Source organism: Bufo gargarizans, chromosome 7 (assembly GCF_014858855.1).
Source record: "Bufo gargarizans isolate SCDJY-AF-19 chromosome 7, ASM1485885v1, whole genome shotgun sequence".
Taxonomy (NCBI): domain Eukaryota; kingdom Metazoa; phylum Chordata; class Amphibia; order Anura; family Bufonidae; genus Bufo; species Bufo gargarizans.
Window position 1 is genome coordinate 53,809,369 of NC_058086.1, and position 25,646 is coordinate 53,835,014.

Consider the following 25,646-nt stretch of genomic DNA (forward strand, 5'->3'; position numbering starts at 1 on the left):
CTGAGGACTTTCTAAATGTGAGGTAAAAGGTGGAAGTAACAAGGATGCTGTGAACATTATCCTTGGATGCAGACACCTATAGACAATAAAACTGTAAGAAATATGCCACACACGCTGCATGCCGCGTCATGCCCTAAAACTGGGTTCAGCAACCTTCAGCGCTCCGGCTGTGGTGAAACTACAACCTCCCAGCATGCTCCATTTATTTCTATGGGAGTTTCAGAACAGCCAAGCAAGTATACATGCTGGAAGTTGTAGTTTCCCCACAGCTGGAGCGCCGAACGTTTCTGATCCCTGCCCTAAAATCTCATTTTTTCCCTGCAGTGTGTGAATGCGGTTTTGTAAAACTCCACTCTCTGGCTGTGTATAATCAGTGCGGCGTCCTGCACCACAACGGGGACTGAAAACAGATTCTGGTTCTATTTATGGGGACACTCAGACACCCTTTAAGGGGGCACTCCTGCACTCACTTCTTATGGGGGGCACTCCTGCAGTGTTTATGGACACGCTGAGACTGTTTATGGAGGTATTTCTTATGGGGGTGCTCTTGCACAGTTTATGCGGACGCTCTTGCACTTCTTATAGGGGAACTCTGCTACTGTTCATGGGGACACGTTTACATTTCTTATGGGGACACGTTTACATTTCTTATGGGGGCTTTATAGCACTTTTTACGGGGACACTTCCATTTCTTATAGGGACAATTTAACATTGTTTAAAGGGGACACTCGCTTCTTATGGGGGTCCTCCAGCAGAGTTTACGGGAACACTCCGGCTCTATGGACACAGTGAGACTGTTTATGGAGACATTTTGGTACTGCGCCTCTTTTGGGGACATTCTTGTACTGCTTATGGGGGGTATTCTTATGCTGTTTAAGGGGGCACCCTAGCACTTTTCATAAGGACACTGGTGTTGTTTATGGAGGCAGTCTGACTTATGGGGGCAGAAGACTGAGCACGGCAGGAGTTGTAGTTACTGTCACTACCATCATGTCATCAGTGCTGTGCTCTCTCCACCCATTATGTAATCTGCACTGAGCCCTGTCCTGACTGACCCCGCACCATCTATAACACCCGCGGTCCCTTTAAGAAACGTTGCGTAGCAACGCGTTCATTTCCCGGCCTGCTGCGCCCGGGCCTCCCACCACCACCACCACTACTCCGGGCTGGAGGTTGTGACTTCCTTACGGGCCGAACTTCCAGAAGCTTGGGGCCGAGACGAGCCAGGCACCGGCAGACGACTTGGTCGGAGGTGCGGGGCCTTCCCGGGGGGCACCAGGCGGAGGAGCGAGGAGAACCGCATCTGATGATCTGATCCTGAAGTAAACATGGTAGGTGCCGCCCCCCATTTGGTGCACTGAGCGCCCCCTGAATGGACGTGTATGGAGCGGGTGGTGGCCCCTCCTGGGGTGCAGGTTCTGGAGCAGCCACTGACCTCCCCCTATATGGGGTCTGCTGTCAGCCCCTGGGACTGTGCTGCACTTTGGATGACATCACACAATTTGTGACATCATACATCTTCATATTCTGTGAAAATGTTACGCCATATACCCCCCCCCCAACGTGTAACTCTCGTGTAGCCACAGGTCGTCGCTACATGGCGGCAGTCGGATGTGGGTGTAGGTTTGTCAGGTCCCACCGCCACATGGCGGTCGTCGAGTCACATGTAGCTGTGGCTAAAAGGGGGTTACCCATATTTCCAGGACCACCGCTCAGCTTTCTCTATAACGCCCATAGGTGTCAACGGAGGGACCGTCTGACCCCTTCCACACCGTACGTACACATTCACACTACATGTATTCTTAATAGGAAGAAAGTTGCCGCTGGGAACAAAAGGATTGGACATGTTGAACTCCAACCGCCTGAGCCTTATCCAATGAGCCTTATCCATGACATTTGCTGTTGGGGGAACCTTGGACCCCCCCCATCCATAAACATTAGCTGGATAGTCCCGCCAAAATCGTCGAATTTGTAATGGCTACAGTATTAGTAAAGGGGTTGTCTGAAACTTAACTGATAATCGATCCTCAGGATAGGCTATCAGTATCTGATAGCTGGGGGGTGGGGGGTCCGACTATTAGCACCCATACAGACCAGTTGTTGGAAGGGGGCCGTGGTGGCACCCCTTGTAGATCAGCCATTGGACTGGGGCCTTGGAGGCACCCCCGCAGATCAGCCGTTGGACGGTGGCCCTGGTGGCACCCCCGCAGATTGGACGGTGGCCCTGGTGGCACCCCCGCAGATCAGCCGTTGGACGGGGCCCCTGGTGTTCAGGTGGCCTCTGATGAAAGATCCACTTTACATAATCATGGATGGTTAGAACTGGATGCTAGACTCAGATCACGTACGGCAGGTATGACCACACAGGATAGGACTAACCCTGTCCATATGGGACCCCTTTCTATGGGCCAGAATGAAGACCCTCTCTGCAAGAACAGCTCCTGCTCCAGAGGGCCCCGGGGGCCCATTCATTACATGGATGGCTGTTGACTTGCGGCTGGCCCTGGCAATGACACGTGGGGGATAAAGAGACAGGCTTGTTTTTGATCAGGTTCCTGTCTTCATGAAACAACCCCTTAATTAACGGGACGCTGAGTTTAAAAAAAGACTTTCGAAGTGTTGTAGCGACACCTCTAAGGTTTTGATCAGTGTGGGTCTGGGTGCTGAGACCCCCACAGATCTCTAGAGCGAGGAGAGAGAAGCCTTCACATGGCGTTCTCTCAACTCTCTGCAGGAGACGAAAGCAAGACGGCCTAATTAGACTTTCTTTTGAGTCCATCCAGCAAGGAGTGAGAGCGCTATGTGAAGGCTTCTCTCCTGAATGCAGCATTTGGTGGGGTCTTGGTGCTCAGACCCCCACTGATATGTCTGAGAGATCAAACGTTTTTGCAAAGTTCAGCGACACTTAAGGCCTCATCCACGTGACCATATCCGTCTTGCAGTCTAATAAATACGAATATAGTCCATGTGCGAGCCTCAATTTACTCATAGAAATGGCAATTTTGCCAGCAAAACGGACAGGAATAGGACATGTTCAATAATTTGCGGAACAGACAGACAGATGCGGACAGCACAAGGAGGACATATTTTTTTGCAGACCCGTAGAAATAAATGGGTCTGTGTGTGATCCGCAAAAGATGCAGATTGCACACGGACCCCACGTACAGTTGTGTGCATGAGGTATAAAGCTAGGACTACATGGTCACAACACACGATTGCCGTGTAGCACTGCCACCATTGAAATGCTGTATTTTTTTTATTTTATTTTTTGCAATTCTGGGCAAGTTGTGCCTCGACCCCATTCAGTTCAGTTGTGACAAAGATCGCCATGTAACCCCAGCCTTAAAGGGCATCTGTCAGCAGTTTTGTACCTATGACACTGGCTGACCTGTTACATGTGTGCTTGGCAGCTGAAGACATCTGTGTTGGTCCCATGTTCATATGTGCCTGCGTTGTTGGGGAAAAAGGATGTTTTAATATATGCAAATCAGCCTCTAGGAGCAACGGGGGCGTTACCGTTACACCTAGAGGCTCTGCTCTCTCTGCAACTGCTGCATTATCTGTACTTTAGATAAGGACCAGGCGGTGTAAACGTCATCACACCTGGATCTGCCAATCAAAGTGCAGAGAGAGCAGAGTCTCTAGGTGTAATGGTAACGCCCTCGTTGCTCCTAGAGGCTCATTTGCATATATTAAAACATAATTTTTCTCAGCAATGCGGGCACATATGGACATGGGACGAACACGGATGCCTTTTAATTTAGCCACTGGTCATCCAGATGATCATTGTCATTATTTCTGGTCACCCGCATTTCTACCAGGGGGTTTCCTACTTCATGTTGCATACATGGCTTTGAACTCTCGTTCCTTTGCTTTCTCTTGTAGGAGGAGGCCACACCGAAGTCCTTGATCGATATAGCGCTGCATTACTTGAGCGCCAACCTTGAGAAATTCTGCTGGAAGAGATCAGACGGGACGTTCTATTTAAATGATGCCGCCGTCTTCCCTCAGGAGGTGGCCGATCAGCTGCTGCGCACCATGGCCGTACAAAGTAATCTAAACTTGTGATGCTACAAGCCAAAGCCTAAAATGATGTAGTACACACAATGTGCATAGCGTTCTGAGCCGTTCACAGCACATTTTCCGCTTCCCATGTATATGCTGGAAAAAGCAATGTATACCTCCAATAGCAGTTTGTCACGTTTCCCACTGTATGGGCATCTAGGGGGCTATGTCCTCCATAGGCTCCCATTTTTATTTGTTACTGTATACTGTTGGATGGAGCCCAATGGACCCTTCTACTAGGAGCTTTTTCTGTCGTACGCACCAAGCATGCATCACTATTGTGAAGAGGTAGCCAGAGATCTGACTGCATTAATAGCAGTCCCCCTGCTATGTATACTTTGTGATTTCTACTGGGATATACAGTTGGCACTCTACCTGACAAAGTAGGTGATTAGCCTCCAAAGGCGATCTTTTAAAGGGCTTCTGTCAGCAGTTTTGTACCTATGACACTGGCTGACCTGTTACATGTGCACTTGGCAGCTGAAGGCATCTGTGTTGGTCCCATGTTCACATGTGCCCGCATTGCTGAGAAAAATGAAGTTTTAATATATGCAAATGAGCCTCTAGGAGCAACGGGGGCGTTGCCGTTACACCTAGACATTTCTTTCCTTTCCCAGCAGAGAGATCCTTGCAGCTCCCATGTGACCACTTTACTATACTACAGTTGGATCTGCCAATCCAAAGTGCAGAGAGAGCAGAGCCTCTAGGTGTAATGACAACACCCCCGTTGCTCCCAGAGGCTCATTTGCATATATTGAAACATTATTTTTCTCAGCAATGTGTGCAGGTACATCAGCCCCATCACATCGTAGAGGTTCACATCTCTTTCTAATAGGGAACTAAAAGGAAAGTGAGGAGGAGAAAGGTCCTATTAGAAAGAGATGTGAACCTCTACGATCTGATGGGGCTGATGTACCCGCACACATTGCTGAGAAAAATAATGTTTCAATATATGCAAATGAGCCTCTAGGACCAATGGGGGTGTTGTCATTACACCTAGAGACTCTGCTCTCTCTGCAACTGCTGCACCCTCTGCACTTTTAGTAATGGGGCCAGACAGTGAAAACGTGATCCCACCTGGTCCTGTGAAAATGCAGAGGGCACAGCAGTTGCAGAGAGAGCAGAGTCTCTAGGTGTAATGGTCTAAGTGAGGCATGCTCAACCTGCGACCCTCCAGCTGTTGTAAAACTACAACTCCCACAATGCCCTGCTGCGGGCTGACAGCTGTAGGCTGTTCGGGCATGCTGGGAGTTGTAGTTTTGCAACAGCTGGAGAGCCGCAGGTTGAGCATGCCTGGTCTAAGTAATGAAACCATGCACTCTCAGGTTACTATGCAAAGTAGGAAGGTTTAATGTAATGCTCCGTGCACGAATCCAAATTATATGCAAAGAAGTGAAAAATTGTGATACCCAAACAAAACTAAAAAAATCTCCATATGTTACATTTGAAGTACACTCTGGATTGCAATGACTGGGGGAGACGTGTCGGTCAAATCTAGACCTTTTTCAAAGCATCGCTGCAAAATAAAGGTAAGGTACGAGTACGACAGATTTAATGAAACAGACAATCAGAATGAGGGAAAAGCTAGGAAAAGATGTCCAGGAGGTCAATGTATCTATGTCTGTTGTATGGACTTGGGGAACTAAAAGGAAAGTAAGGAGGAGAAAGGCCCTAAGTCCATACAACAGACATACAGTCATGTGAAAAAATTAGGACACCCTTTGAAAGCATGTGGTTTTTTGTAACATTTTTAATAAAAGGTTATTTCATCTCCGTTTCAACAATACAGAGAGATTAAAGTAATCCAACTAAACAAAGAAAACTGAAGAAAAGTCTTTTCAAGATCTTCTGTAAATGTCATTCTACAAAAATGCCTATTCTAACTGAGGAAAAAGATAGGACACCCTCACATGTATTCCCTCTTAAATTGGCTCAGATCTCACACAGGTATATCACACCAGGTGCACATAATTAGTAGATTGTTACTCTGCATGTTGAATGAGGCTTGCCCTATTTAAACCTCAGACATTTAGTTTGGTGTGCTCCTGACTGTTGAAGTGAGAGTGAGCACCATGGTGAGAGCAAAAGAGCTGTCAGAGGACTTCAGAAAAAAGATTGTAGCAGCCTATGAGTCTGGGAAGGGATTTAAAAAGATCTCAAAAGATTTTGAAATCAGCCATTCCACTGTCTGGAAGATAGTCTACAAGTGGAGGGCTTTCAAAACAACTGCCAACATGCCCAGGACTGGTCGCCCCAGCAAGTTCACCCCAAAAGCAGACCGCAAGATGCTAAAAGAGGTCTCCAAAAACCCTAAAGTGTCATCTCGAGAACTACAGCAGGCTCTGGCTACTGTTGATGTAGAAGTACATGCCTCTACAATCAGAAAGAGACTGTACAAGTTTAACTTGCATGGGAGGTGTGCAAGGAGGAAACCTTTGCTTTCCAAGAGAAACATCGAGGCCAGACTGACATTTGCCAGAGATAAAGTTGACAAAGACCAGGACTTCTGGAATAATGTTCTTTGGACAGATGAGTCCAAAATTGAATTATTTGGACACAACAGCAGAGGACATGTTTGGCGTAAACCAAACACAGCATTCCAAGAAAAGAACCTCATACCAACTGTGAAGCATGGAGGTGGAAGTGTCATGGTTTGGGGCTGCTTTGCTGCAGCAGGACCTGGTCAGCTCACCATCATAGAATCCACGATGAATTCTACTGTGTATCAGAAGGTGCTTGAAGAACATGTGAGACCATCAGTTAGAAAATTAAAGCTGAAGCGGAACTGGACCATGCAACATGACAATGACCCAAAACATACTAGTAAATCAACCAAAGATTGGCTGAAAAAGAAGAAATGGAGAGTCCTGGAATGGCCAAGTCAAAGTCCAGATTTGAATCCCATTGAGATGCTGTGGGGTGACTTGAAAAGGGCTGTACGTGCAAGAAACCCCTCAAACATCTCACAGCTGAAAAAGTTCTGCATTGAGGAGTGGGGTAAAATTTCCTCAGACCGATGTCGAAGACTGGTAGATGGCTACAAGAACCGTCTCACTGCAGTTATTTCAGCCAAAGGAGGTAACACTCGCTATTAGGGGCAAGGGTGTCCTATCTTTTTCCTCAGTTAGAATAGGCATTTTTGTAGAATGACATTTACAGAAGATCTTGAAAAGACTTTTCTTCAGTTTTCTTTGTTTAGTTGGATTACTTTAATCTCTCTGTATTGTTGAAACGGAGATGAAATAACCTTTTATTAAAAATGTTACAAAAAACCACATGCTTTCAAAGGGTGTCCTAATTTTTTCACATGACTGTAGATACATTGACCTCCTGGACATTTTCTTTTCCTAGCTTTTCCCTCATTCTGATTGTCTGTTTCATTAAATCTGTCGTACTCGTACCTTACCTTTATTTTGCAGCGATGCTTTGAAAAAGGTCTAGATTTGACCGACACGTCTCCCCCAGTCATTGCAATCCAGAGTGTACTTCAAATGTAACATATGGAGATTTTTTTTTTAGTTTTGTTTGGGTATCACAATTTTTCACTTGAAAACTTTGTTTTTCACTTCTTTGCATATAATTTGGATTCGTGCACGGAGCATTACATTAAACCTTCCTACTTTGCATACTAACCTGAGAGTGCATGGTTTCATTACTAGTCTTAGACCATTACACCTAGAGACTCTGCTCTCTCTGCAACTGCTGTGCCCTCTGCATTTTGACAGGACCAGGTGGGATCACGTTTTCACTGCCTGGCCCCATTACTAAAAGTGCAGAGAGAGCAGAGCCTCTAGGTGTAATGACAACGCCCCCGTTGCTCCTAGAGGCTCATTTGCATATATTAAAACCTCATTTTTCTCAGCAATGCGGACACATATGAACATGGGACCAACACAGATGTCTTCAGCTGCCAAGCGATCATGTAACAGATCAGCCAGTGTCATAGGTACAGATCTAATGACAGATGTCCTTTAGATATATGACGGAAGAACACTGGCACTCATAAAATGGATGCGATCCTTTAGGGCGCATTCACACGACCCTGCTGTGATTTGTAGAACGGACGACCCATTATAGAAATACCTATTCTTGTCTGCGATTGCGGACAAGAATTGGACACACTATGGGCCGGATTTATCATTACACTTGCATCTTGCTCCACTTTTACATATGTCCAAAGTCACTTTTGGCTTAGTCAGATTTTTTTATGGTCCTTTAATACTGTGATAAATGTGGTTTGACGATAGCAGTTTATCCTTCAGTAAGAGGCTTTGCAAAAGTCGCACGTCTTTACGAAAAAGTTGCATAACATAAGCATGGTCCTCACTGGAGTGAAATTGCGCAATTTTTTTGTGACTTTTTAATTTGTCACAATAGTAAATCTGTCTAGAGATTCATTTACATAAGAAAACACGCCCACTTTCCGAAAACTGGCGAGCAGAGCCAATAAAAGTCGCATATTTTTGCGCAGTTTTGGCGATTGCGCAAAAATTTGCGACTTTTTCACTCCATTATTTTGACTTGAGCTAAAGATAAATCTGGCCCTATATGTTTTGCCAGGCCATGGAACAGAACAACGGACGTGGAGAGCACACCATGCACTGTCCGCAACTTTTGCGGTCCCATTGAAATTAACGGGTCCGCACCGTTCCGCAATTTTGCAGACCCATTCACATGGTCGTGTGAATGAGCCCTTAATTTGTTTATCGCTGAAACAAGACCCGAGAATAGGATAGAACCTGTGGCCTCTTAGGGTCCATTCACACGTCTGCAAAATGGTTCCGTTCCGCAATTTTGCGGAACAGGTGCGGACCTATTCATTTTCAATGGGGCCGGAATGTGCTGTCCGCGTCCGCATTTGCGGATCCGCACTTCCTCATCTGTTGCTGTGTTCAAAAAAAAATATAACCTGTCCTATTCTTGTCCGCGCTTTGCAATTTGCGGAACGGCACGGACAGCATCCGTGTTTTGCGGGTCCGCGATTTGCGGACCACAAAACGCACCACAGTTGTGTGCATGAGGCCTTATAGCGTCGGCGATGTGCGGTTCGCAAATTGCAGAATGCACATTGCCAGTGTCCGTGTTTTTGCGGATCCGCAGAACAGTTACGGACGTGTGAATGGACCCTAACTCTGGTGACAGCGCTGATACATAGAAGTCCTGTTTTTTCCTGCTTTTACTATTGCACTGGGATATACCGTTGGCTCATACCCAGATCTATATATCGGGGGGGAGCGGTGACGCTAAGGCGCCCGAGCCGTGTTGTTCAGGTGGGGATTCTCAATCTCAGCTGTCATGTTGTAATACTTTTTTCGATCTTTCCTTTTTTTTTTTTTTTTTTTCAGGACAGCTCAACGAGGTAACTGTAGGAATCTTCCGCGGAAGCCAGTTGCGACTTAAGCGTGCATGTATCCGCAAGGCGAAGATCTCTGCCGTGGCCTTCAGGAAGGCTTTCTGCCATCACAAATTAGTTGAATTGGATGCGACTGGGGTCAATGCTGACATAACTATTACTGACATTATAACCGGGCTTAGTAGTAGTAAATGGATCCGGGACAACCTCCAGTGCCTGATCCTAAACTCCCTGACCTTGTCCCTGGAGGATCCATATGAACGATGCTTCAGCTGCTTATCTGGACTTCGCGCCCTGAGCATCACAAATGTACTATTTTACAATGAAGATCTCGCAGATGTGGCTTCTCTTCCCAGGTTAGAAAGTTTAGATATCTCCAACACATCGGTGACCGACATCTCCGCTCTACTGGACTGCAAGGACAGACTGAAATCCCTCACAATGCACCACCTAAAGTGTCTGAAGATGACGACCACGCAAATATTGGAAGTGATCAAAGAACTCAGCCAGCTCAATCATTTGGATATATCTGATGACAAGCAGTTCACATCAGACATAGCCTGCCGTCTGCTGGAGCAGAGGGATATCCTGCTCGGCCTCGTCTCATTAGACATCTCTGGGAGAAAGCATGTGACGGATAAAGCGGTGGAGGCCTTTATCTTGCAACGGCCTCAAATCCAGTTTGTTGGTCTTCTGGCCACGGAGGCTGGGTATTCGGAGCTTCTTTCTGGAGAAGGCAATGTGAAGGTGTGGCATTAATGTATTTCCAGCTCCTGTCTATCCCCTGTTGCCTCGTTTACTGTGTAGTAGCCGGGCTACTGCAGCTCATTCAAGTGAATGGGACCTGAGCTGCAGTAACCCAGCATGGCCACTGCAAAGTGGGAGGAACGGGGTCCTGGTTGTATTAGTCGCGGCGGCTGCAAGCTGCTAATCATTGGGGGTGCTGGGTGTCCGACACCCCCAGATTAGATACTGAGGATAAGGTCATCAGTATCTAGAGCCCAGACAAATCCTTTAAAGGGGTTTTCTGGTTTGCTTCCACATCCTTTAAAATAATAATTTTTGAAGGTCGCTGTAATTTTGTAATGTATTTCCTTTACCTTTTATTGCTCCTATGTTCCCTTCTGGGCTGTGGTCACATGACCATGTCCATGCAGCTCTTATTTCCTGTGATGTCATGTACATGGGCGGGGCAGTGATAGGGGAGTGTCTATGTAACTGGGCGGGAGGAGCTATAAACTAGCTGGGTGTTGTTAGGGGCAGTGCTGGAGCATAGAAAGAAGAAATGCATCATGGGTTTGGTTGGATTCAGCAACAGGAAGTGCTACATACAGGAGGGAAACAAACCAGAGGGATTGGTTTACGTGGTGAAAAGAGGTCAGGAGAATCCCAAATTGGAAAAAGAAAAGGCATGAGGAAGGTGTACGTGAGGTAAGCAACTACACGAGCAGATCTGGTAAAAATTATAGTAATCCAAGAAAATCCCTTTTAGGTATTCTCAACTTTTAGACAAGTTTTGCTCATTTTGATGAGGCAGTAAGAATAGGGTATTCTGTATTTTTTTTTATTTATTTTTTTTCTCCTGGAGGCTGAATGCTGAATCCCAGTTACGGTATATTCCCCTGTGCAGGCTCAAAAATGCTTGCTGATTGATCCCAATGTGAGCAGAGATTGCTGAAGTTTTATGGAAAAGCCAGGAAGGACAGGGGTAATCTGACACATTTTTGTGGCCAATGGTCAGCGCCCCTCGCCTCCACTGCAGACAGTATCCAAAATGAGCTATTTGGCGAGCAGTGAGGCGTCCTGATGTTGCTCGACGCATGCATTGTAAAAGGTGCATGAATCTGAGTTCTACTGGTGAATAGCTTGTAAGATCCATGTACGGATTAATACCCAAATTTTCCCCATGTCTGAGTATGTTTCCTCAGGAGAGCAGTGCTGCCAGAGGAGCCTTACAGCAGCTTATCGCCCTCTCCTTACGGCAGTAAATGTGTACATTCGGTTTGCTGAAGACATTCGATATTCCAGGTCCTGTGGTGGTAATCATACTTACCTGATCCCCATCGCTGGGTTCTGACTCTCCTTGCCCTGCTGGCTTACAGGTCCTAGGTCTCCCCACATCAACATCTGGTTTGATATGGGTCACATGACTGCTGCAGCGGTGACGTGAACCAGTCGCCCATGCTTCACTCACTGGGTCACATGATATATGGTTGACACTGGGAGACCTGGGACCTGCAGAGCCGGTGGGGCAGTGATGGAGCCAGAACGCAATGGCGGGGATCAGGTATGTATGATTTCCACTGCAAGACCACTACCACCCTGTGAGGATCTCTAGAAAAGGTTCTTATGGGTGAACAACCCCCTTACAGGTGGTACCACGTTATTATTTCACACATTTTACTTGCATTTTTATAATTTTTCACTTGAAATGCCACTGCACAAAATCGCTTTTTGTAACAATGTTTTATAATTTCCTATTGGTCATCCTGTAACATCTCACTCTGGTGTCTTTGATACCAATAAAATTGTGGGCAAAGAAAATATATATATATATATTTTTTTTTTAAAGTGGACCTTCTCATCGGTCCAAACATTGTAAAATCACTATCAGGCTGTGTATAGCGTAGCCCCGGGATCTCACTGCACTTACTAATATTTTGGGGCGCCGCTCCGTTCTCCCGCTATGTCCCTCAGTATTTTCGCTGACTTGGTTATACTGGGAGGAGTCTGCCCTGTTTCTCCCTGTGAGCTCTGCGCTGCGATTGGACAGCGCTTTAGCCTGGGAGAAGGAACGCCCAGGGAGAAACAGGGCAGACTCCGCCTATTCAGTGAAAATACTGGGGGACATAGCGGGAGAATGGAGCAGCTCCCCGGAATAATAGTAAGTGCAGTGAGATCCCAGGGCGCCGCTCTACACAGCCTGATGGTTATCTTACAATGTTTGGACCGATGAAAGGTCCTCTTTAAATTTGTGTGAAACCACTCTAATCCTTTGGTCCACAAGGATAGCATATACGCACGCTACTACAAGCAAGCAAGGGGGATAAGCGTCTGGCTTATCCCCCTTGCTTGCTGTAGCGTGCATATATGCTCAGACCATACAATAATACATATTTATGGGGACGTTGGGAAAGATGGTTGTACTTATGGTACGGCCACACAGAATTCAAATTCCACTGCTAAAATACAGGATAGAATTACGGATTGTGCTGTGGACTGGCAGCAGGTTTCACCTAATGTATTGCAAACAGTAAAATCCACAGCATAGATTGAATATGCATCGCAGTTCGATTTCTGCGGCAGACTTTGGTAATATCTCATCCACTTTGCTGGCACTGTAATGCGCTGTGGATTATCTGGATGCAGTTCCACAACTGAAAAAACTCAGGGTATCCTTCACATGTGAACATACCCTTAGGCTCCATTCACACGTCCGCAATGTGTTTTGCGGATACACAGAGCCGCGGATCCGCAAAACACTGAAAGCGGCAATGTGCGTTCCGCATTTTGCGGACCGCACATTGCCTGCACTAATAGAATATGCATGTTCTTTTCCGCAATTGCGGACAAGAATAGGACATGTTCTATCTGTTTGCGGAACGGAAGTGCGGATCCGCAATTCCGTGTCCGAGCAACACATCGTGCTGCCCCATAGGAATGAATGGGTCCGCAATTCCGTTCCGCAAAATGCAGAACGAAATTGCGGACGTGTGAATGGAGCCTTAGTCTGCCAATTAGGCCTAACTTCAGCAAACCAGAAACAAACATTTGTCAATTGACAAACATTTCTGCTGCTGTAATAAATATGAATGAATATGAAACTTTGTCATCGGAAAGGGCATAATGTGATCTCGCTCATGAGACTGTATGGATTTTGCAGTTCACAAAATGCTGTTCCGCAAAATACGGATGATGTGAGCTATCTTTTTTGCGAGGCTGCGGAACGGACACACAGATTCGGACAGCATGTGATGCCCGGTCCCATTAAAATGAACGGGTCCGCATCTGATCCACAAAAACTGCAGATCGGAGGAGGACCAAAACTACGGTCGTGTGAATGGGGCCTAAGTATATATTTGGAGTTTAGCAAATTGGTAGCATGTAAAGCCAGCCTGAAGAATAACGTCAGGACCAGCCGACCACCTAATGTGTATGTGAAGTGTCCTAAATTCCCGAGAAGGAGGAGTCGGGCATGTTTGATTTCGTTATGCTCGCTCCTTTTCTCTCATGGGACATAAGCCGCTAATCTTCTCCCAGTTGAGAACACGTATACGCTCAGCCAAGTCAAGTTTATGAAGATAGCCGATATTATCACTGTGCAAACAGCAGTAGTTCATATTTGGCAAGTTTTTTTTATATTTTCAATAGCTTGCACTTTGCGTAGAGGTCTAACTACATTGAAACTTTCTGTTTTATCCCAGTATACAATTCCAGCGGTGGGTTGCAGTGGTTGTGCCTGCTCCTATATCGGACCTGCCCCTTTTAGGTCAGACACCCAGGAAGGCCATTTGGAAAGAAGTTATTACAAACACTCAAAACCCCTGTTTGCTTTTATTATTATTATTATATTTTGGACAATTTTTATATTTTTTAATAACTTCATTGTGTATTTTAAAGGTTTCCGGTGAAGCAAATCAGATCCAGATCGCAGAGGCACTCCGCAGATACAGTGAGCGCTCCTTCTTTGTTCGTGAGGCCCTCTTTCACCTGTTTAGTCTGACACATGCCATGGAAAAATCAAATCCAGAGATGTTGAAGGTAATGACACACTTGGGCCACCTGCACTTGCTGAAGATTACACGTGTTTAAGCGTAATACAGACCTGCAAAGTGTATAAGATCAGACAAATCTTATGTACACCTCACTTTTTACCAGGTTTTTAAATCCACAGTAAGTAAATTGCTTGTGCGTTTTTTTGTTTTTTTTTGGTGTGTGGATTTCACCCTTTGCAATGCAAGTGTGAGATCTGCAGCAAAACTGCAAGTAACACATGTTTTTTGGTGCAGATTTGGTGTGTAAACGCACAGAAATCTGCAAGGAAATCTATTCGGATTTTGTGCCGCGTGTATACATAAGTGATAGCATTATATATAATGCATTCTAGGCATTTATTTTGCAGGCAACAGCTATGATTGACTGGTGGGTGCAGACTAGCTGTATTGATATCTCTCCATAGATTGCACATAGAGACACCAGATTCTGCCTCCTGACTCACTCAGAAAAATAAGGATTTAGGACATTATAGAGACATACCGAGCAGCTCAATCCTCCACCGCTCTCCATAGATGATGTAATCTGATGCTTTAGTGAACCGACAATCCATCTTGGTCTCTCAAGACGGATTTATCACAGAATTCAGAAAGCGTTTTTTTAAGGAAGGGGGGGGGGGGGGATATGCTGATAACTGGAGAACAAGGCATTTTTCTCTGATAAGATATATTACAAAGTTTCCTATATTCACCTGTACTATTGAGTTTTGCAAGGTTTTGTGAAATAACAGTGACATTTTAAGGTAAGAAACAGCATTTTGATTGACCTTTTATGTTTTCTTTACAGTTAGTGGTAATAGGCATGAGAAACCACCCTACCAATCTACCTGTGCAGCTTGCTGCCAGCGCTTGTGTTTTTAACTTGACCAAGCAGGACCTAGCAGCTGGAATGCCTGTGAAACTTCTAGCCGATGTAACTCACTTGCTCCTAAAAGCTATGAAGAATTTTCCAAACCATCAGCAGGTATGACCTAATCATTTACCAGTGGGCAGCAAAATTCAGATAAGCGCTGTGACGGCATGCCATCTCCAAGATGTGCCAAAGCAGCTCAGACTCCTCTCATGGGTTATAAACCTGTCCTAGTAGCTGTAATCATCTCTGGGGCTAAAGCTGGCCATACACTCAAGCTAGACAGTAGCTATTCCGCACTGTAATCGTGCACACTCTGCGGACTGTGCGCGATTCTGTTGAAGACCCTCTGGCTGTGGCTTGGGAACAAAGGATTGGAGATTTTGACATCCAACATGACGGATCCTTCTTTCCCCCTGACATCTGTTAGATATCGTGAAAAAGACTCCCTAAACATACATTGTCAAATCTCTGAGCTCATCTGAAAATCTTGTTTGGCTGTAAAAAGGACCTGTCACCTCTCCTGACATGTCCGTTTTAGTAGCTACTACTTCACTGTACTCCCAATGAAATAACCATTTTGGGGTGTCTTTTCATGTAACTATATATTGTATTCTTTCTCTCTTATTCCTATTTGAAGTTTATGAATGAATTGCGAGCAGTCAGCAATAAAGGTCCAGCTGGATGTTACCAGTCGGCATTGTGTCCTGGCACAGTCGGACACTATCCAATCAGACTGTTGGCAACTCATTCCTAAAGATCTAGTAGGAGTAATAGAGGAATGGCACAACATAGTTATAAGAATAGATACTCTTGGATTGTTGTTTCATGGGGAATGCAGGCTGCCTGCTGAAATATTCACACTACACAATTTTAAATGGAATATGGCCCAGTTATCAGTTGCCATCACCGAGGGAACCACCTTTTTGTTCTTGGGGTACTTTCACACTAGCGTTTTTCTTTTCCGGCATAGAGTTCCATCCTAGGGGCTCAATACCGGAAAAGAACTGATCAGTTTTATCCTAATGCATTCTGAATGGAGAGCAATCCGATCAGGGTGTCTTTAGTTCAGTCTTTTTGACTGATCAGGACGGAGAAAATACTGCAGCATGCTACGGTTTTATCACCGGCCCAAAAAAACAGAACACTTGCCTTAATGACTGATTCAGCATTTTATTCCATAGTGCCAGATCCGGCGTTCAAAATAACGGAATGCGCAGACCGAAAAAAAGGTGAAAAAAATAAATGTTTTTCCGGATGACACTGGAAAGACTGATCCGGCATTTTAATGCATTTGTAAGATGGATCAGGATCCTGATCCGTCTTACAAATGCCATCAGTTGGCATACCCTTTGACGGAACTGCTTGCCGGATAACTCTGCCGCAAGTGTGAAAGTAGCCTTATTTGGAAATTCAATATCATGTGCTGGCCACCGAGATGACTCGCTGACCATGTAATGCATGAATGGGCCTAGATGCACTTACATAGTGGCTCTCACTTCTTGTAGAAGGGGATCACAAGTGGTGGACCCCATCTATGATCCCCCATATGTTTGACTCATGACCATTCCCTGTCCATACGGAATAAACCATTTGAAGATTATGTACATTACCATGTGCTCATTTGTGGACTGTTTCATAATGTCTTTTGAATTTGACAGGTAATTATTAACTTTTGCTATTTTGTCTTCCTGTTTTAGTTGCAGAAGAACTGTCTGCTGTCCCTCTGCAGTGATAGAATATTGCAGGACGTCCCATTCAACAGGTACCTATTATCATATGACGATGGTTGGTTGGTGCAATACTAATTGTAACCAGTGAAGCTATAACAGACCTATGCTACATCATTTACAAGGTTCCGCGTTTTCATCTAGAGAGGCTCTGTCCATCTTGTTGATAGTACAATGTACAGTATATGTTACAGTGATCTCTACAATAATGCCCACGATGACTGTCTTAGTTAATTAGATCTTTGCACACTTGCGTTCTAGGTTTGATGCCGCAAAGCTTGTAATGCAGTGGTTGTGCAATCATGAGGATCAGAACATGCAGAGGATGGCAGTTGCTATAATCTCTATTCTCGCTGCAAAGGTTTGTGTGTGTGTGTATATATGTACTACTTCTCATAAATGGAAGTGCTGTTGCATCTCTCACCCAGAGTTTATAAATGACGACAGAGGATGCTTTTTAATAGGGGCTTTGCAGGATAGGCTTCTGTCATCGTAAGGTTGCTGGAGGTACACATTAGTCTTTATGAGGGTCCTAACTTAAGGGTCCATTCACACGTCTGTATGTGTTTTGCGGATCCGCAAAACATGGACACCGGCAATGTGCGTTTAGCATTTTGCGGACCGCACATCGCCAGCACTCTCATAGAAAATGCCTTTTCTTGTCCGCAATTGCAGACGAGAATAGGACATGTTCTATTTTTGTGCGGATCCGGACAGCACATTTCGGCACCATTGAAAATGAATGGGTCCGCACCTGTTCCGCAAAATTGCAGAACGGATGCGGACCCTAAAGGCCATGGACTTTTTCTGCTCTTTTTGTTTGTTTGCTAAAAGCAAACTTGAGCATTTTTCTAAATAGTCTATATTAAACATTTCCTAACATTTTGCTTCTACAGAGTGTTGGCAAGTCGTGAATCTGCCAGGGGATTGCACCTGTTTCTGAGACCTCCCTGTCCCTTCTTCCGGTGTTAGAGACTGCAGAAGGGAGAGGGTGCAGGTTGTACATAGCAGATCGGAGTGCGGAGAGTGGCAAGCTCACGCAGATTGTACATAGGGAGGAAAGCGCACACAAGTCAGTTTAATCACAGTGGCTCTATACAAGTGTGGGGAGAAAGCAGAGCGCCCACGGCAAACTGCAGCGGAGAGAATCGCACATTGCTTGGCATCTCTGACTTCCAGTACAAGTGACAGGAGATCCCTTATGAGCTGTACAAAGGGAAGTCAGTCCAGGAGCGAAGCTGTGATTGACATCATGCCAGCTGCTCTGAAATCCTGGACATGGGCACTTCACTAGTGCACTGAGGTGTATACCCCCCTGGCTCACTGTGCGTGATTGAAGTGAACCTTACAGCCCATGCCCAGGATTTCAGAACATGATTAGAATAATCTTTAAAAGCACTCTGTGTAATCGCGAAAAAGCTGAAGACATGTTCCCTTTAAAGGGGTTGTCCGCTTTTTTACCTAAATTTCAGAACTGTCATAGCTATTGTTTAATGGCATAAGAACCTTCTAAATCGCTTCCCGGGTTACGTTATTCTGCATGGAGTTGCTGCGCTCTTGGTTAGCAATCTAAACAAATGCGGGTGTCCAATAGCTTTTCCAAGATGGTCTTTCTTATACTCCACATGTGCTGAAAGATTTCAGTGCTAGTGCAGATACAGGACATCCTGGGAAGTGATGGAAGTCCTGTGTGTGTGTGTCTGCAGTGAACACTTTCAGCACATGACCAGTTAATGACAGAGGCACCAACCTGTGGGCATCAGGTGGGGCAACTGCCTATTGACTTTGGCTGAATCACCTTTGGGCTTACCTTATGTCATTGCACACTACTTACTGTATTAGTTACATTTATGTACAATGCGGACAACCCCTTGGATGCCCTGAGAAGGGTACACTTCAAGTTGGGCACTGTAGTGAATGTTGACAGCTCATGTTTTACCAGCCTGGCTTGGTGTGGTTCATTTACAGTATTAACATTTGGTTGTGAACATGTAGGCAACACATCTTATTTCTTTTACAGTTATCAACGGAACAGACGGCACAGTTGGGAGCCGAGCTCTTCATTGTGCGGGTACGTTTCTTCACTGTAGACCAGGCTTCCTCAAACTGCGGCCCTCCAGCTGTTGTAAAACTACAACTCCCACAATGCCCTGCTGTAGGCTGTTCGGGCATGCTGGGAGTTGTAGTTTTGCAACAGCTGGAGGGCCGCAGTTTGAGGATGCCTGCTGTAGACTTTGCAGACTTTCTATGGCATTTTGGAATAGATATTCCCAGTGAATGCACTTCCCTTACGCTCTTGCACTTCTGCTCATCATATGACTTGAAGACCTAGATGGGAGCCCAAGCGCAAGTCCATTCAGCCTGTCCTCTTTATTAGTCAGAGGGGGGCAAGCGCAGAGACCCGTGTAGCCATAATCAAGAGTAACTTTTAAAATAATGTGCATATTCACAAAGGTTTTGGCACATGCACAGAAATCTTTTTCTTTTTTTTTTTTCTGCTACCAAAGCAACTTCTACAAATTGTGCGACAAAAGACCAGCCAGAGTCTAGTGGACACCACCTTGAAATTCACTCTCAGTGCTTTGTGGAACTTGACCGATGAATCGCCAACCACATGTCGACATTTTATAGAAAACCAAGGTCTGGAACTCTTCATGAAGGTCCTTGAGGTAAAGATTGGCTTTTTTTTTTTTTTTCCCCCTGTTAATTGCATAATGCTAACTGGTTCCCAGTAGTGTTTGTGGACAAGGATAGGCATTTCTATTATGGAGAAGGACATTTCGATCTGCAAAATGAGGAACGCACATGGCTGGTATCCGTGTTTTGCAGATCCGCAAAAAACAAATACGTTTGTGTGAATGAACCCTAAATTGGAGACTCCAGATTAAACGCTGAAAATAATGCCCTTCCCTGGATTTGATCTCAAGTTCTACAAAAATTTACATCTTTCTTCTCTCTTTTTCAAGACCTTTCCATCAGAGTCTTCCATTCAGCAGAAGGTCTTGGGTTTGCTGGTAAGAATTTGTTTGTTGTCTCTGGTGTGTGTGCATGTATAAAATATATATATTATATAGAATGTGTTGTGTGTATAACATATGATCATGACTGGAAACTGCTCAAATCAATGACATTAAGAGGGGATTCCCGCTTTATAAAGTGCTCTATATGCTAGGATATGCCATCTCTTTTTGATTGATGGTGGACCGACCACAGATCCTCACCGCTCCTGTGAATGGAGGATCTGAAGCACTGGCTAGCCTTTGGGAACCCCCACCGCTCCTTATAATGATTAGTCTCTACTCAGCATCCCTTCGCTGTTTTTCCCTATACAGCTTATGCTGAAGCTGGACTCACTTGAATGGGGCCACTCTTCAGTTCCCCGCACAGTGGCTGGGAGGTGGGTGCCACACCAGCAAGGCATCTCCTTCGTTCTGGTGTGATGAGGAGAGGAAGTGGGGGGCCAAAGGTCAGACCTCCACAATTATAAAGTGATGGGACATTCTAACGGTATGCCATGACTTGATAAGTTGGGAGTTTGGAATACCCCTTTTAAACAAAATGGTCCTATTTTCTGAAGTCCAATAGAAGTGAATGGACAGATGTGCCATAAGGCACCAAGGGGTTTGATTTATGCCAAGATTTAAGGGGGTTTAAAAACTTGGCCCAGGGTGGGGGGCTGTATAAAATTAAAGAAAAAACTCTTGGGCCCTTTTCACACGGGCGAGTTCGACACAGTGGACTCGCAGTGTGTGACAGTGAGAGCACCTGTCCTGAACTCCCAGCACTGACGGGTCGCATAGCATTATATTGATTTATGATGGTATGTAACCCTTACAGTGCTGGGAGGTCAGGACAGGAGCTGCCGCATGCTCCTGCTGCGACTCCAACGCATGGAAGTCGCTCGTGTGAAAGGGGCCCTTGTCACTTTTTATGCCGTGCTGCTTCAGGGCAGCGCTCTTGTCTCCGAGGCAGCAATGACTTCATGTCCATTGTTCACATGGCAGCTGTTACCAGTCACTGGCCTCCGTGGATATTTGTGCATGAATCTCAACCTGACTGCCGAGGCAAATAATTTTCAGCATGCATGTCCACAGTGTGAGACGGGATGGGAGAGGGTCCAAGAGGTGGGACCCACACTGATCAGACATTTTATGGCATATCCTATGGATATGCCATAAATGTCCAGATGGAGAAACCATTTCACAAGTGTCCAAGAGTTGTCTGGTTTTGCAGCTCCGCTTTATTGAAGTGAATAAGGCTTGGTTGCTCAATACAAAATTTAGCTCCCCGGGAAAGTTGATATGTTCGACTGCAGTTAAATAGGCTTTTAGTCTTATGTTCAGCCTTTCTTCAGTACTTGGTATGAGCAGACATTAGCATTTTAATGCAGTAACACACTGTTTGGGTGGGATAGAAAATAGGGATGTTTTCAGCAGCATGGGATATAGGAGATATGTAAAACAGTTGAGCAACATGAACCAGTGTAAGGTGATTATTAGATAATAAATGTACTTTTATGCCATGTTAGTCTTGCCTTGTTTAGTCCGTGTCTTCACTTGGTTTACACAATTGTCTCTGTGTCACTTGCAGAACAACATAGCAGAGGTGAAGGAGCTGCACTCGGAGCTCATGTGGAAGGATTTTATCAATCAGATCAGTAAGCTTCTGCACAGTGTGGAAGTGGAGGTCAGTTACTTCGCTGCTGGGATCATTGCACACCTTGTGTCCCGAACAGAAGAGACCTGGACCTTAAGCCCAAGCTTACGAGATACAATGCTGGAGCAACTTGTGAGTCACCACTTGTCATTAAACCTTTATGGATAACTATGATTTAAAATTGGTTTGTTTTACTGTTCCAGATTCACAGGTGGAGAGCTGGCCTGTGCTGAGACCTTATTATTATTATTATTATTATTATTATTATTATTATTATTATTCTATATATTTTATATTTTTTTTTTTTTGTTAATTTAATTTTCTTTATCAGGAGTCTGTATTCTTATTCCATATACAGAGTATATGTGTGTATATAGTAACCTTCTTCTTACGCATCCGTGTAATGATTACAGAGCCCTGTCTGTGTTTTGCAGCATTCTGCCATACTCAGCTGGCCAACACCTGAATGTGAAATGGTAGCCTACAGGTGAGGAATGTTTTGTTATTTGTTAGTCTCTAGTCACACCACGTTCAGCCTTCCCTTAGACATGTGTATGGGGAGTATTGCCCAACTTAAAGGTGTTATCCGAGTAATGCTCCCCCATATGCCGGGCCCCTCACACTGATTCATTCGGATCAGGCAATGCCGCAGATGTGAACGTACCCTATAAAACAGCTGACCACTTACATCAGGACCAGTAATATGTCTATAGCAGATGGTAATGTATAGAGAATCCCCCCTAAAAGGGGAAAAATTGAAGCATTACTTGCCTGCCATATGTCACCAAAGCAGTTACTACAGATTATAATGCCAATTCTCTCTATTTTCCTATCTTGCAGGTCTTTTAATCCTTTCTTCCCTCTCCTCGCCTGCTTCAGTACACCTGGTGTCCAGCTTTGGGCAGTCTGGGCCATGCAACACGTCTGCAGCAAAAACCGTATGTACTTGCGAAACGTTTTGCATAATTTTACCGGAGGGATATGGGAGACTATTGCTCTGTAATGCTATACCTTTTGTACCCGTTTCTAGCTGTCCGATACTGCAGCATGCTGATTGAAGAAGGAGGCTTGGAGAAATTGCACCGCATCCGAGACCACACAAGTGCCAACCCAGATGTACTGCAGATTACAGTCGCCATTTTAGACAACCTTGATAGGCACCTTACACGGCACGGTAACACTTTTAGTCCAAGGCCATCTTCCTCTACAAAATGAGTCTGGAGTTTTCTCCCGGTTTGCCCAGTGTTGTCTGTAGTTTGAAAGTGTGCTGTGTGTGGGCTGTTTCTTTAAATGTCCCACCGGATGAAGCTTTTTCATTAGGTAGCAGAGACTTTTGTATTAAAACAGGAATTCAGCATTACCACTCATATTTTATTTTATTTTTTTGCATGTGAGTGTGTTTAAAAAAAAAAAAAAGGACTTTGTGTAAAAAATTGTATTGCAAATGATTATGTTCTTCGTCTTGTGCTCTCGCTCCTGGTCAGGGAAGTTTTTGCTTTCATGTTTTAAAATTCCGATGCAACAAGATTTCTAGAATATGGAATTTACTGTTGATGCGATTTGCCATGTCACTACAATCTTAACCCTTTGTGAGTTCTGCGATGGCAAGGCACGTCCTTCTGCAGTCTCGAGAGATTCTGGGCGAAAGTGAAGTCTTGTAAATGAAAAGATATATTTTTAGTTGGTAAAAAAATGTAAAATATGAAGAAGCTGCTGGAGACTTAACAGTGTAAATATGTTACATGAGATATTATCTTGTACAGAGATGAGATTTAAATTCCATTCAGTTGCAATGAAAATGTGTGTATAACACCATGGAGGTTCACTTTAAGAATTTTTTTTTTATCTATGTAGGCCCAAAATTCTGTTCTTAATAATTATATATTTTTTTTTAATGGAGGTCTGACCTTTTCTCATGTAGAGCTCCATCTCCCAGAGTTAAAGGGGTTTTCCGGGCTTTTAATATTGATTACCTATCCTCAGGATAGGTCATCAATATCAGATCGGCGGGGGTCCGACACCGGGCACCACCGCCGATCAGCTGTTTGAGGAGACAGCGCGCACCCGTGCCGTCTCCCTTATCTCTTCCTCCTCGCCGCTGTATGTCTATGGGACAGCAGCAGTAGACAGACAGGGAGGGAAAAGGCACATGCGCACTGCGCATGCCGTCTCCTCAAACAGCTGATCGGCGGGGGTGCCGAGTCTTGGACCCCCCACTGATCGGGAATTGATGACCTATCCTGACGATAGGTCATCAATATTAAAAGCCCGGACAACCCCTCTAAAGAGGACTTGTCACCTCTCCTGACGTGTCTGTTTTTAGTAAATGCTTGTATTCCTCATGAAAGAGAAACATCTTTTCTTAGAATGTTGCTTTGTTGCGTTCCCCTGTTATTAGGGATGAGCGAATTGACTTCGGGTGAAACATCCAAAGTCGATTCGCATAAAACTTCATTCTAATACTGTACGGAACAGGTGCTCTGTACAGTATTAGAATGTATTGGCTCCTATGAGCCGAAGTTATAACTACACGAAGTCTCGCGAGACATTGCGCATTAACTTCATAAATTGAATTTCTACTGTAAAAAAATATTTCCCAAACTTGGGTTCGGTTCCAAGGTACCACTTGGAACCGAACCGGAGTTCGGGAATTATTTTTTTTGTTTTGTGAAACTTTTGTTTTAACTTCGGCTCATAGGAGCCAATACATTCTAATACTGTACAGAGCTCCTGTTCCGTACAGTATTAGAATGATAGAATGAAATTTTATGTGAATCGACTTTGAATGTTTCATCGCTCATCCCTACCTGTTCTCCCTGCAAATTCATAAATAAATTGACAACTGAATGTTATTAGTTGGGGGCAGTTTTTTGAGACACTGGGACACCAGCCATTCAGAGCTGACAGTGCCAAACTATGTAGGGACACACACCTTCAACAAGGGGAATGGTGAAACCCAATTGTCAATTTATTTATAAATATTCAGGAGGAATAACAGAGGAACAGCACAACACAGAGTTGTGAGAAATGATGCTCCAGAGTTATTTCATGAGGAATACAAGTATTTATTAAAACACGCATGTCAGATGACAGGTGCTCTTTAAATAAAATTTTAAAAAAATGTGGCTGTTTACAGCCACCACTAGGTGGAGCTGACTGAAGACAGATTTATAATGCCGCTTAATGGTGGCTCCGTAAATCTATCTTCCACGAGCTTAGTTAAGTGGTGGCTGCAGGCAGCCTTATTTATATCAATTAGCTCTGTGGAATAGATGGATTTCAAGCTTTGTATTAAGATATTTTATTAACATTTTGGATTCATTTAGATCCTTTAAAAAAAAAAAAAAAGTGAAACAATAGTTCTACTTTGAAAATGACTTTGTACGTATAAGTGGTAAACTGAAAAATATACAGATTTGTAATTTAAAGGGGTTATCCGGGAAAAGATACTGATGACCTGTCCTCAGGATAGGTCATCAATATCAGATCAGTAGGGGTTCAACACCCAGGACTCCCCGCGGTCCGCTGCTAGAAGAGGCCTGGCACTCCCGGGAGGCCACAGCACTTACTGGAGCGCCGTGGCTTCCTGAAACAGCTGATCGTCAGGGTGCCAGAACTCCGACTCTCACCCATGTGATAATGATGACCTAGGACCTGAGGATAGGTCATCATTATCTTTCCAGGATAACCTGTTTTAGGTCCTTTTTACATGAAACAATAACCAGGCCAATTATCGGGGATGAACACTTGTAGAAACGCTTGTTTCCGATAATCAGCCTGTGTAAAAGGTGCTGGCGATCACCTGTCATTCATCAGGTGATCCTGTCTTTCAGCCGGCACTTACAATCATTGTTTCTGCGCAGCAGGTTGTGCTGTGTAAACTGCGATCTGCTGCCCCGAAACAATGATTCTCTAACGCTGGGTTCACACCTAGGCGTTTCTCAAACGCGCGTTTCTATGCGCGTTTTTGTCGCGCGTTTTATGCGCGTTTTTTTTTATAGTGAACGCGCGTTTGGGTGATTGACAGCAGTGTTGTCCAAAGAGTCTATGGCCCAAACGCGCGTCAAACGCGCCAAAAAAAGCTCCTGTACTTGTTTGAGCGTCGGGCGTTTTACAGCGCGATCGTACGCGCTGTAAAACGCCCAGGTGTGAACCCTTCCCATAGGGAATCATTGGTTCTTGCCTGTTGTGCGTTTTACAGCGCGTAGGAACGCGCTGTA

General features: G+C 44.8%; 1 protein-coding gene across 1 annotated transcript; it reads left to right on the plus strand.

Annotated features, from left to right (window-relative positions):
• Positions 1–767: 767 nt before the first annotated feature.
• ZYG11B (zyg-11 family member B, cell cycle regulator) lies at positions 768–23,582 on the plus strand. The gene is made up of 14 exons (XM_044301495.1): positions 768–1,331; positions 3,886–4,051; positions 9,411–10,165; positions 14,039–14,179; positions 14,978–15,154; positions 16,741–16,805; positions 17,032–17,131; positions 18,791–18,841; positions 19,278–19,439; positions 19,737–19,784; positions 21,361–21,558; positions 21,861–21,913; positions 22,267–22,364; positions 22,457–23,582. Exons 1-14 carry the CDS (start codon positions 1,329–1,331, stop codon positions 22,639–22,641), a joined length of 2,202 nt encoding a protein of 733 aa, XP_044157430.1. The 5' UTR covers positions 768–1,328; the 3' UTR covers positions 22,642–23,582.
• The last annotated feature ends 2,064 nt before the right edge of the window (positions 23,583–25,646 follow it).

Bases quoted from the DNA above. Each gene is read 5' to 3' on its own strand.
- ZYG11B (XM_044301495.1), top strand. The intron at 15,155-16,740 runs GTATGACCTAAT...TTCCTGTTTTAG, and splicing joins ATTTTCCAAACCATCAGCAG to TTGCAGAAGAACTGTCTGCT. The intron at 19,785-21,360 runs GTAAGAATTTGT...TGTCACTTGCAG, and splicing joins AGAAGGTCTTGGGTTTGCTG to AACAACATAGCAGAGGTGAA.